At 47.7% G+C, this 13,447-nt stretch overlaps 1 protein-coding gene across 1 annotated transcript in view; it reads right to left on the bottom strand.

Annotated features, from left to right (window-relative positions):
* Positions 1-9,976: 9,976 nt before the first annotated feature.
* LOC103808221 (GDH/6PGL endoplasmic bifunctional protein-like) overlaps positions 9,977-13,447 on the bottom strand; it is a 6,150-nt gene continuing 2,679 nt past the window's right edge. Inside the window, 2 exon segments of the mRNA XM_009080989.1 lie at positions 9,977-11,334; positions 12,013-12,282. Coding sequence (XP_009079237.1) covers positions 9,977-11,334; positions 12,013-12,282 — 1,628 coding nt within the window.

Here is a 13,447-nt window from a genome sequence, read left to right as displayed (position 1 = left end):
CTGGGTTGAAATTCGGCGTTGTTTGGTTCTGTACTGCTATTCTTGCGCCAGGGGAGGCTAAAAATAGCGGCGAGGCTCAGCCTTGACGCTGTGGATCTCTCTGTGCGCTGTCGGGTCACTCGGTAATGAATCTCATCCTCGATGTTGTGTCCATCGACACAGTCTTGCGACATTTGTTGCTATCACTCCAGCGAAACGCTGGTTGCTTTTTTAAGACTCGTTTCTTTACCAAAATAAACCAGGGAAGTGTAACTCTGTTCATTTCACTCCTCTTTTTTTTTCCCCAAAACCAGTTCTTTGGACAAATCTGACCCAGTAATATCTCTTTGAGATGATTCATTTTTGCAGTGTTCCCAAGACAAAAAGAGTCTTGTTTGTGGCAATATTGCTTGGAGCTATAAAGCAGTGGATTGTCATAAATTCAGCAAGCCATATTGCATGGGATACCTCCAAGGACCACCTAAGAGCTGCAGGAAGTGGTATGAATGATTCAGGAGGTGGCAGCCTGCCATCTGAGTCAGTATGGAGTGAATGCCCCTACATGCTGCCGAGGTTACTGGTTTTTGGGTTTGGACATTAACATTGGGCCTTGACATTTCTCATCACTAATGGTCTTGGGGCACTTGTGAAAAAAGACCAGGGTTAATTCATGTGTCCTCATTTTAATGCCTCTCTTTCCAGAGGGCTTTGCTTTCATCTTGGCTGAATTTCATTTTCAGGGATTTAAATCAAACAAGGTTCAACCATAAATGTGCAAATGCATTCTCCTTGCCTACATTTTAATTAGAGAAGGTACTCTGCCATTTTTCTCCTGGGTGTGCTCCTCTTATGGAGTGGAAAGGTGAGTAGTGAAGAAGGGAATTCCTGGGTGCATACGTGTGCAGGATCTCCAGGGGGGCTGGCAGAAGGAGGTATACACTGCTGAGAGCTCAAAAGACTTTTGGACCCATTACATTAATGTAAGGCTCTTACAAGGAAAAAAAATCCTGCAGCTGCACGTGGGATGAAATAAAATTTTGTGGTCCCCAGGGGACTGTAGTAACCACTGCCAGGTTATTTCTGCACTGAGGTGGTCACAGCAGGGCAGTCAGTGATATGTAACAGGGCTCAACCCACCAAAATGTCAGAAGAAGTCAGAAGAAATGAATGTAATGTGGGGGCCAAGGTAGGGTGGTTGGCCTGATCAATACTCCCTTCCTCCTCAGCCCTTTCAGGCCATGCAGTCAGAAAAAAATCCCAAAAGAAGACTTCAGCCAATGCAAGGAAAGAAGTTCTGTGAACTCCATGAGACAGTGCATGTGTATGAAGTTGTTCATATGTGCACTCGTATCTCTGCAGGACTGAGGCATTAATTAGTTGAGCATATTTTGCTGTCCCTGGGGAATAGTTGCTCTATGCCAACCATTGTGGTTCATTAAAAAAAACACTCTCACATCAGATTAAATTTATTACTCTAGCTGACCAGAAACACAGCAGGGAGATTGTAGATTCAGCACAAGTATGTTCTTTCACACACTGCATGATAGAAAAAGTGGGTTTGTGTTAAATAGGTACATATTTGGGGAGCTCATATTTAAGCCAATTTTCCCAACTAATTTCAGCAGTTCTTCAGCAATGTGTGTTGTGAAAATCTGCCCCTTTAAGCTGTTCCTGCAGAATACTCTTCAGTTCTTGGACAGTTAGCCAAGCCTTGGGGGTGGAGAGTTCCCCCAGTTGATCTCCACTGTTCAGAAGATCCACTTCTGTTTTTTCTGCCAATGCCAAAGCTGTTAGAGGAATGTGCCAGGCATACATTAGCTGGAGAGCCAGACAAACTGAGTGTTGTCTAGGGAAACTCCAGAACTGCTCAGAACTGGAGCTCTGTGGACCAGATTCTCCTTTACAGTAAATCAATCTACTACACTTACTAAAGTGCACCTACTTTAAGTGCTTTGTGTCATTACTGCCAAGGTGAGCAACTGCTGTAAAGTGAGAATCTGACTGGTGGGAGTGGGGCAGAGGCTGCTGTGGATCCATAACCTAGGGAGGCAGAGGGGAGACAGTGGTTAATGAGGGGACTAGCAGCAGCTCTTGATGTCTGGAGATGTGGATGGGGAATTTTTCTCTTACCCAGAGACCTTTTCCTGCTTGTCTGCTGTGACTCAGTGGAGTAACAGAGCAATGGCCAAACTCCCCAGGCTCAGCACAGCATGAGCACCTTCTGCAGCAGCAGAGATATGTCATCACTGAGCCCGAGAAAGTGGTGAAGGATGTTTGAGAACTGTACAGGAAATTCAGCAGGTGGGACTCTGCCTGTGAACTCAGCTGCTCTGCTGACTCCTGTTACCTGCCCCCCAGCACTGGTCAGCACTGTGACCTGTTCTCTCTCCCTGAACACCCTGCAGCACGTTGCCCTTGACAGACATCAGCTTCTTTGAGAGCTACTCACAGTCCTGCACTTTCTTGGCCATTAGGTCCAGGTGTGCAAGCGTCTCCTGCTCTAAGAGAGATCCCTGTTCTTCACAGCAAGAGGGAGAAGTGGGGTGGAGGAGGTGTAAGAGCAGCAGAGAAGTTGGAGGAAACCAGACGTGACAAGTGCTGAAGCAGAACTTTTCAGCTTTGTGGTGGCTTCTCGCCAGATGAGATCACAGCTCCTACGGAATCTTGTCTCCTTTTATTTCCTTCATATTTGACTTTTTTGCTTCCTTAAGAAGCAGGGTTTGCTAATCTTCAATCACTTGCTTTGCATACTGTCTACATCTCAAACAACAGCACAAACAGGGGCAGAGGGGGGTGACTGACAAGGCTCAGTGTTTATGGCCTGCAGTAGAATCCCTCTAAGGCTGTTTGGAGAACTAACTGGGGATGGAGCCTGGATTAGTGGGGACTTTTCCAGCTCTCCTTCTTGTGAATTTATGCTAAGATTATTAAAAGGAAGGTGGGAGGAGGAATGACTTGGCATGCCTGCTTTCTTGTGGTCAGCATTCAGTACTGCAGATTAGCTCTGGGGTCTGGATGTGGATGAACACCCACCTCCTGAAAAAATGGGTCTTTTGAATGGCTCGAGTTAAACATCTAAATCCTTCACATTCTCAGGCTGGTAGAGACTTTGTAGATATGCTTTATGCCTGACTGCTACTGACCTTGCTGCAGGACTGCAGCAATAAAGGGGATCCTCTTGCTTTGCATTTGGAGGGGGTGTATAAAGACAGCCAGGCACAAAACATGCAGCTTTCTGCTCCCTGGGGAGGGAGAGAGCAAACACTCTGCCCGGAAACATGTACGTGCTGCATGCAGACTCTGCCTGTGGGAATTAAGGGAGACAATGCAACAGATAGTGAACAATGAGAGTCTGTAATGAACAGCAACAAAGCCAAAGTAACTCAGTGTGCCGCAGAACAGAGAGAGAGGCTGTGAAAACAGCAGCCTCATGAGGTAGAAATCCTGCCAAGCCTGCTTAGAGGACAATCAACAAACTCTCCTCAGCTGGAAGATGGCTCAGTGTGGTGGAAAAGGGAGTAAAAGAGAGGGGGATAGAGAAGGGAAAAGAGGCATCCCCCCAGGGGCACTTTGCAGGGAGAAGAAAAAGGAGTCATCTTCCTTTTAGGCTCTTCTTGTGAACTGAGCTGTCAGCACAGCCAACATGGCACTTCATTCACTGCAACACAAGTAAATCAGGTTGTTGAATGAATTTAAACCCTTTATCCCCCAAAAAGTGCAAAGCAGGTATTTTGCTTTACATTCACCTGGAAAGAAGAGGCTTCCTGTGATGTCTTTTGACACTGCTCCTTTCTCTTTCTGCTTCAGCACAGAGTGCTGGATGTGAAGATGCATTAAAGAATGGGATATATGCAACTGGACCACTTGGATGCATAAAATACTTCCAGTTCTGTTTGGAGTAACCCTTACAACACCATCTGGTTGCCCAGTTACTTCTGAGGTACATGTCCTACAGACCTGGCTACCCCTTACTGACAGGAGCATCCCCTGAAAACCACAGTGAGTTTGCAGGCTGAGATTCCTTTTTCTGCAGGAAAAAGGGCATATCCTAACACTCCTTGTGCCAACTGCCCTGTGTGTCACCAGCCTTTATGTGGGCAGCTGAGCACATGGCCACAGCCTGTGCATGAGAAGCCATTGGGAGTGGGGAAGCTGAAAAAAAAAATCAGTTCCTTGCCTTTTTGATGGATGAAAAAATAGTGGCAACCAGAATAATAGAGGAATAGGTGGAGTAGCTCCTGGCAGAGCAGGCTGAGCAGAGAGCACATTGTGCCCCAGGAGATCAACCTCATCTCTGCACTGTGTGTGGCTCCAGGACCAGCAGCAGGACCTGGTGTTGGTCTGTGCCTCTGGAAAATGCTCCTTTTGCAGGATAGGGCTGGGAAAAGCAGTTCCCAGCAGCTCACGCAGCACGAGGAAGCAGCACCCTCTGCTGCTGGCAGATCTGTCTCCAGAGCACCTCTTTACTTACAGACACCTAAGTGTTTCCAGAGAGGAGGTGAGAAAAAGCCTCTGCAGAGATGTCCCTCTCTACAAGTCCCAGCACTGCAGTGTGTGGGTGGTTTGTCAGACAGTATGGTGATGTCAAAACGCTGCTGTTGGGAAAGGAGATGCCAGGCAGCCTCTGCTTCCAGCAGATAACAGCAATAAGAACAGGCCCTGGCTTTGTGCTGGAAAGATTTCAACTGCTGCTGTTCCCAGCAAGTGCTCTGGCTGATATTGTTTGGTTAACACAACTCAATGCACACAACAGGGACACTGGAGGATAAAACTCTCCAGCAGTTTTCCTCCAGCCTCTTCCAAACCTTTCAGAGGGGGAAATCAGGCAAGAACGTGGTTCACCCAAGGTGAGTCAGTGGCAGAGTCCTCCTCCTTCAGCTCTGTGCTAACCACAAACCAGCAATTCCCATGGCACTGGGAACACCAGGAAGGTGTCCCAACTCTTTCCAAGGCTAAGCAATCCTACCATGGGGCTCAGCCTGATGCTGCACCACTACCAAATGGCTCCCCAGAAAGCTATGGGATGATGGTGCAGGCTGTGAGATGAATTCTAGCTGCCCTTGTCTTTCCCCCCTCCCTTTTGCTGCAGACTTTCTGCTTTTCCCACGTTAAGCTGTTTAACATCCCCCAGGTCTATCCCACAAGCACATTCCCAAATGGTATATACACACCTCAGACTGCTACAGAGTACTTTGTCCCCATTTTCTCCCTCTCCATGAATGCAAGATGCCCTTTTCTCCAGTGTCTGACCCCAGGTTTCCCTTCCTCATGTGTGGAAATGACCTAAAATTGGTACTGGCTTCAGCTCCAGCCCCCCCAACTCAGAGATATATTTGAGCTCCCATTCTGTTCCCTACTGTCATCTCATCATCTCTTTCTCTTCCTCTCTGTGATCAAATCCTCAAACACACAGGATACTGTGCCAACCCTTTTTCTTACCCACGTAAGAAAAGCAAAGCATGAAAAAAAAACCCCAAACCAGAGTCCTGTTAAAATTAGCCTGAGATACACAGAAAGGATCTTGCCTATTTGTGTCCATGAGCAAATCTCAATTCAGCAACAGCCACATTGCTCAGAGCCCAACATCAGCCACACAGACCCGAATTGTTTTGTGGATCAGGAGATGCCTACAAAGAGGGAGCCCTGTTTAAGGAAAAAATGAGGTGATGTCTGGTCAGAGAGCCACCAGGACATAGTTTCTGCGGGAAATTCCTCTCCATAGAGCGATGTGTCTGAGGAGAGCCAACACGTCCCGCCGCAGGGAGCAGCTGGAGGGCACAGGGCTGGCACAGACTGCAGTGGTGCTTGCAGGAGAACCCAGTGCTGCATTGCTACAGGACCTCATGCCAACTCTCTGCAGGGGGAGCAGCTGGAATGAGCTGGATCCATCCACATTACCCACAGACATCTCACAAGGCAGCTTGGGTCAGGACTGCTGGGGCTCCTGAAATGTGCTTTTCTTCCCTCTCCCTCTTCTCTCCCCTCCCCTCCTCTCATCTCTCCCCTCCTTTCCTCTCCTGCCCCTTTTTAGGCAACAGCCACATTTTCAATCTTTTTTTTTTTTTCAGGAGAGCAAGGCAATAAACATCCCTTCTAAAGCAGGCAATGAATCTGGAGGCACAAATCCTGAGGATTGCCCAAAGGAGAAGTCAAGCACAGCACCCAAAATTTTATTTGAAAAAAGCCTTAAGATACTGAGAGTGTTGTTGCTTTCACCACCACTGGCTCTGCTGCCTGAGTTTGGGGAGGGTTCACTGCTCCTGGAGCTGCTTGGAGTATCTTTCATAAGTGATGTACAATTTTTCTTTGAACTGGAACAAAACTCTCTCTAAACTAGAATTAAAACACTTCTGACCTGGATAGAAAAAATTCTATATAGGAAAATGTTGTCCCAGCCCTATGTTAAAATATTAAATTTAACTCTTAAATCTCCTCACATGCAGAGCTATCTGCAAATCTATGGGTGCTTAGTTAACTCAGCATTAGCACCAGCCTCAGAAAGCAGCAGAAATATGTCATAGCAATGTACCTGCACACCCAAGGGAGCACTGGAGAGGATTTGGACACTGAAGAGACACATCCTTGGCACTCCAGCAATGCTCTGCTTCATTGGCAGCCCAGGAGTCCACTGAGAACCCATGTCTGTGAACAACACTGCCCTTTCAGCTGTATTCAGGGGAACCAGCAGTTGTGAATCAGCAAGATTGCAGCAAGAAAACATCTGATTTAAACCCTCCCATCCTCCTCTTGCCAGAAAAATGATGCCTTCCCCTGGGGCACTGGGCTGAAACTGCTGTGCTCCTCCTCTTTCCCAGGAACACTGTGCCTGGTCTTCCTCTGTCAGGGAGGTGCCAGGTGAGACTTTCCTTTGGTCCCAGGAACACTTGGGCATCAGCTAAACTGGAGGCCTGGACTGCACTGGGACTGTCCATAATGCCCTCCCAGCAGAGTCACAGCACAGCTCATGTTTGAGCTTCAGCTGCAGCATCTGAGCTCACAGATCTTAGTAGATTAGAATGAAAAACAACTCTACAAAGTCTATGTTATTAAGCAACTTTGTACTATGGTGACAGTAGCTATGGAAATGCAACTCAGGGAGTAAATGTGGCTCAGGGAAGACTTCCCTGAGGCTTGGCCACTTTGGGACCCTGCACAGCATTGGGTGATTCCATCTTCTCACCTTAAAAGGGCTTTGGCTGCTCCTCTGTTCCTTGTTTGGATGAGACACCAAAAACCCAAGAGTTAGACTGAATATTTAATACCTCAGCTACATTGTTCACTGGTACAACTAAAGCTCTAAGATTTCCCTCCCCAAGAGGGAACAAACCCAAAATGATCACCAATCTTCGAGAGAAATTAAAAGACACTTTTTGTTCCAAACTATTTATTTATATTTTAATAAATATAATTCTTTATTCATTTACACAACATGAAAGAAATCATAAAACTTTGCTCATGGGACAAAAAGATTTTACAACTTGATTTCTAAAAGTCAAAGTGAAAAATGAATGATTTCCAGTGTTAGTTTTCTGTAAAACAGATAAATAATCACCACTGAATTGCAGGGATGCACTTGACATTTCCAATGACATTTCCAAAATTAGTCAAATTGGTAACAGTAATCACTTACAGGAGAAACAGACTGGAAGAAGTTACTCCATGGAGTTGCTTCTGCAAAGAAAGGTTAATATAAGCTCTGGTGAAGGTACACACCTCCTATTAATAGCTCTCACAAAACAAAAATAGCACTGCTTCCTTGGCCCATAGCCCAGTGGATTTCTACCATTCCTCTTCATCAGTTTGGTGGCTATTTTAACCCTTCTTCCCATCTGCAGTCTCTCTCTTTCTAGTCAGAAAGTTTATACAATCAAAAATATTTGGTTATTTTCATTTGGCAAATGCTAAGCATTGAAGAGTTTAATAGGAATTGTCTGTGTAAAAAGAAGATAGTTCTAAAAAACCCTCCAAACAACCCAGATAGCTATGTCCACTGAGGGAAACATGTGGAAGCTTTTAATGGATTTTAGGAAAATCTAGGATGAATTTTGGGGTGACCCAGTAGATAAGAGACTTCACAAACATACCCTGTTTTCAGCTGGAAAGAACAGCTGTTCCTTGGGAAAATAACCCTGTGCTTATCTAAAAGTGCAAATAAACCTCCCAGTGTTTATTTCAGAAAGTGCCAGCCCAATTTTAAGAAGAAAGAGTGCAAAAATTAGAAAAAACACCAATGCCACATTCACCTGTAAAGCAATAGAGTTACTCCCACACAGGTCAATTTTTCATTAAAAATTGTTCCCTTATATCAAATAGAAAAAAACTGGAATGAAGTTAACATGGATATTTTTGTCTAAAACCAAAAAATGATGTTTGAATTCATGGACATACCAGACCTAAACCATCTTCCTCTGCACAGCTGTTCCAGCCAGGGTGGTATATTTTGGAGTCAGTGTTTGCTGGTGTTTAGCTACACTGAGTTACTCCAGTGAACTCCTGGATGTATACTCTTTTTCCAGACTCCACAGTCAGCACAACCCCTGGACAAGCAAGGCCTGTGCTCACCTCCCTCCTGCTTTCTATGCTCTTCTTTTCCCCCATGACTGATTTTCACCTTGGGTGTTTGTGCTGGGAGCTCTGTCAGACCAGTTTAAGGCACTAATGTAAGGGTAAATTACCCATTCAAGAAGACCATGGAGCATTTGGGGATCCCATGAAAGCACAGGACACCCTTTGTGCATGGCAGTGTTCTGGGAAGGTGAAGATGAGAAAATGAAGAAGGGGAGAGTAAGTTCTCTGGGTATAAACATCTCCAACCCTTCCTGTGAGCAGCACTAGACAATTTAACCACTTCATGTTGTCCGAGGTGCAACTTGCTAGTTCCGTGTGCCCATGGGATGTGTACAGAGAAAATTCCCTCCCTTATAAGTCCTTGTCCATGAGTTCAAACAGCAGCACCACCATCTGCAAACAGTGCAGCTACCTCTGTGTGTGCTGTAATGATGGATATGTTGACAGTTTACAGAGCTGCCTCCCCACAGAGATTTTATAACCCACCGAATGATGCTGAGGCTTCAACGCTGAGGACAGAGAAAAGTTCATTTCGTACAACGAGATAAAGACAGTTAAAGAGAACATTTTTTGCTAGCTAAACCCAACATCAAATTTTTCCCTCAGTAATTATTGCACCGTTGGCAAACACAGCTCTGTGAGCTGTCACATTCCTCACCCTGTGCCCATTATTTTAACAGCCTAAAGAGTGATATGTCTTCCTTCCCCATCCCCCATGGTATCAGCCATCCACTTAATGAAGGCAGCAAATTAGTGCTTATAAACTCAGCCTCTGCTGCTGGGCAACTTGTGAAGGCTCAGGACTGCAGTGAGCTCACAAATCAGTGGCAGCATTTAGGGGCCACACAGCCCATGGATGTCTGAGCTCCCAAGAGAGCACAGCCACAGTCAGAGCCTGGGGACACCAGGATGGGCTGCATGGACAGGATTAGGGATCCATGGACAATCAACCATCATTTTACTGAGACAATGTCTCTGGCCCAGCCAGACTGAGCAGGGCGGGGGGTGAACATGTTATTATTGTCTTTTAGCCTGAGAATGACATAAAATTTAAACAGATTTGGCAGGTAGTTGATTTACCAAGTCTCCCCTAGTGCCTGCGAGGTAGTTACATGCCAGTAAGAACAAAGGCCTGACAGGGAAAACTGAGGCACTTCAAAGTGAGGTAATTGGTCCAAAGTCACAGCCAGAATCCCTAGCAGAGCCAGAAATGCTGCCCTGGGCTCTTGGCTCCTACTGAGCTCTAAATACTGAGCTGAGCTCCTTCAGGCTCAAATGTCAGAGGCACTGCAGGCCATGGAGCTCCCAGAAGCTTAGAGGAGCCTGTCAGAGATGAAGCTGCTGCTGGCAACACAAAAACATGGACATTGTGTAGGAAAATCCAGGCTGTAAGGCCACCAGGCCAGAGAGGAGGGACACTGTGAAGGCATCACCCCAGCAGAGCTTCATAGTCCATGTACCAGACCACCTGGCCAGAGCTGGGGTTGACCCCTGAGATTGGCCACTTCTTTGGCTCGTGGCCCACTCTGCTGATCAGGGTGGTGATGTTGTGCTTACCCTTCCCCAGAACCAGGACAAACACCTCCTTGGCCTTGTTGATGAGGGGGAGGTTAAGGCTCATCCTCTGGTGAGGTTTGACAGGGCTCTCAGTCAGCACCACGGTCGGAGCTCCCTCCAGGCCGTTTTCAGAGTGGGGGAAGAGCGAGGCCGTGTGCCCATCGGTGCCCACCCCCAGCAGCACCAGGTCGAAGCTGGCATTGGCCACCAGGGCCACGATGTCCTTGGCATAGAGCTCAGTGCCTCTGTCCTCTTCCACGCAGAGCCGCTGGTTCATGTGCACGGGCATGGGGTGGATGTTGAAGTAGGGCACCCTGACGTTCTGCAGGAGGTGGTTGTGCAGGCTGAAGAAGTTGGACTCGGTGTCGGTGAGAGGGACACAGCGTTCATCCACCAGCCAGATGTGGGTGTGCTTCCATGGGAAGGCAAAATGGTGTCTTGCCAGTCGCTGGAATAGGATCACTGGGCTTGAGCCACCTGAGAGGGCCAGGTGGAACTGACCAGAATGTGCCACACTCCTGACTGCTGCCTTCTCAATGTCAGCAGCCAACTGGGAGATCAGGTCCTCGGGCCACGCTGAGACCAGGAGACTCTGCCGATATTTGGACTGGATCGCCTTGTAATCACTTGGCATCTGCCTGTTGGGGTTCATCAGCTCTGCTGGCTCTGCCAGTGTGAATGCCACTTCCCCACTCACCATTTCAAAGTCCAAGAGACGCTGGTTGTCCACACCCCCAGGGTAGAGGCGCAGGGGCTGGTGGGAGATGCTGTCCAGCAGTGGTGTCCAGAAGCCCCAGGAGGCCAACAGGTTCTCTGTGGTGATGAAGAAATCTTTCCTGCCATGGTAGATGTTGGAGATGAGGACAGAATAGGCATCTCTCTCTTTCACAGGGCTGTACACATAGTAATCAGACAGTGGCTGTCCAAAAATACGCAGGTCTGACTGAGCCACTTCTTCTGTCCAACTGTCCTTGGGCATGACAGGCCGGAAAAGGTTCCTGCTCACGAGCACCGCAGGCATGTTGAGGGCACCGTGCCCGAAGTAGAAGATGATCTGCTTGGGTTTACACTGGCTGTGCCCTGCATCCCTCAGGCTCTCACTCTGAGTGCAGTAGGCCCTGTTCTTGAAGAGAACACGGGCATAACCTACCCGTTCATCCAGAGCTTTCCCAGAGGTGAGGAGGAAAGGGACTCCTTCCCAACGCGGACTGGCACTGCGGATCAGCACACCTGAAATGACAGAGATCTCAGCTACAAGTCAACCCTGAACAGCAAGCAGTTTTTGGGGGAAACTCTATCACCTACCCATTATTCCTAGCTCCCAGAAATCTTGGTAGCCACTGTGCCTCTTGCTCCATGTTCAGCCCTTTCATGACTTCACTAGAACTAGATGATCTTTAAGGTCCCTTCCAGCCCATTCTATGATTCTAACTGCTCTCCAGCTACCCTGCTGTGCTTCCTCCCAGGGATGCCACTTGATTAGCCTCCTTTCATCTTGCAGAAACCAGTTTCTGAGCATGAACATCATTCAGACAAGATCTTTCATGTTCAGAAGACACAGCATGACTAGAGATGGCCTTGTGGTTCACTAATCACAGAGAACTGCAAAGCTTTATCCCTCAGCTGCAGAGAGCAGCTTGACTTTATGAAAAGAGAAAGGAAATTTGCATGACTCCTCCACAAATAATGCAGAGATCTTAGAAAAATGGCACTTAGCTCTTCAGCTTTCCAACTGATAGGACAACACTATTGTCTTGTTCCAGCTCCCAGTTACCACACTGGTGGATGCCTGGAGACATCCCCGTGTCACACTGAGGTCCAGAGTCATGGAGCTGGCATCAGCATGCAAGGACTCACACCCTCAGCTCTAGACTACTCCCCTCTCCAAGGCCCAGCCCAAACTCTCACCTGCAAAGGTTGGGGTTGTGCTGACATAGTCCTGTGCCTCCTGCTGCTCCTCCCGTACCTGGCTGGCATATGCCTGGTACTGACCCAGCACAGCACTGCTCTTCTCCAGGCCCCACAAGGACTGGAAGGTGTGCAGCTTGTGCTGCAGAACCTCTTCAGCCCTGCTGACGTTGGCTGGGAGCTCCATGATCAGGAACATCAAGGCTTCTGTGAGGTGGTTCTGCAGCACATCCCGGATGACTCCGTACTGCTCGTAGAAGGTGGTGCGGCCTGAGGACAACCAGGAGGTAAGATGCTGGTGAGGTGATGTGGTTTTCTTGCTTTCTGCATGTATAATGTGTGGGCCAAGGAGAATGAAGAGCACAAGCCCCAGCTGGTTTGCACCAAGCTCCTCTTCCAGCCCAACAATTAACCTGAAGCAATCAAGCTCAGAGAATTTGTGGATGTCCCATCACTGGACATGTTCAAGATCTTTTTGGACAGGGCTTTAAGCAACCTGTCCTAGTGAAAGCTGTCCCTGCTTATGGCAGGGGGGTTGGACTAAATGATCTTCAAACATTCCTTTCAACTCAAACCACTCTATGATTCTATACTAAAATAAAGATAAAAGGTTCCCATGGAACTGCTTGTCCTCCCTAGAGCCAAATACAATCCTCTTTTGGGTGCTTACAGAGCCTAAACTCAGGAGGAGTCATGCTCTGCCTGATACCTCCTGAGTGCACAGAGTGAGAGGCTCTGCAGCCACAGCACTGTGCCTGGGACTTCACACGATGTGCAGTTCCATGCAAAAAGCTTTGGCAGAGTAGCTGCACAGCAGGGTCAGAGCAGGGACTCCAGCAGCTCTGCAGCTTTACAGAACAGCTGCAGCTGTGCTCTGGCAATGAGCACTGCTCTTCACTCTCCCTTTTCCCCTGGTTTGCTGTCCTCAGGAGGGTCTAGCTGGGCTATGCCCTTGAGAGCCAAAATTTCATGCACAAAACCCTCTTCCCTTTCCCTGCCTGGCTTGCCATGCAGGTAGGAACAGGGGGAGAAGGACACTTCTAAAGCAAGCAGATGTCTTCGTGCAATCCAGCAGGCTGCACACTGCAGACTACATCAATAGGCTTCCCCTATTGATTGATACATTTATCTCCCCTGCTCTAATCCAAAGGCACATTCACTAATGTAATCAATGCTGCAGACTTGCTGGGAGCCAGGCTGCCAGCTGAAGCCACACAGAGGGAAAAAGACATCAAATGAAAAATTACAAAGATGTTCAGAGCAGGGAGAGGGCACAGGGTGTAACTGGGGCTATGCACAGACAGCACTGTGCCCCTTAAATCTTTCTGCAGTGTGTCCCTCTCCCACAAACAGGCCCAGGTAAGGTCAGGGCTGCCAAAGCAAAGATTACTCTGAGTTTGATAAAACTGTATTCAGTGAGTTTGTGGTGGCTGAA

The sequence above is a fragment of the Acanthisitta chloris genome, unplaced genomic scaffold, assembly GCF_000695815.1.
Source record: "Acanthisitta chloris isolate BGI_N310 unplaced genomic scaffold, ASM69581v1 scaffold58, whole genome shotgun sequence".
NCBI classification, from domain to species: Eukaryota; Metazoa; Chordata; class Aves; order Passeriformes; family Acanthisittidae; genus Acanthisitta; species Acanthisitta chloris.
The sequence above is the reverse complement of the archived record's forward strand: the minus strand, read 5'-3'. Positions and strand labels throughout refer to the sequence as shown.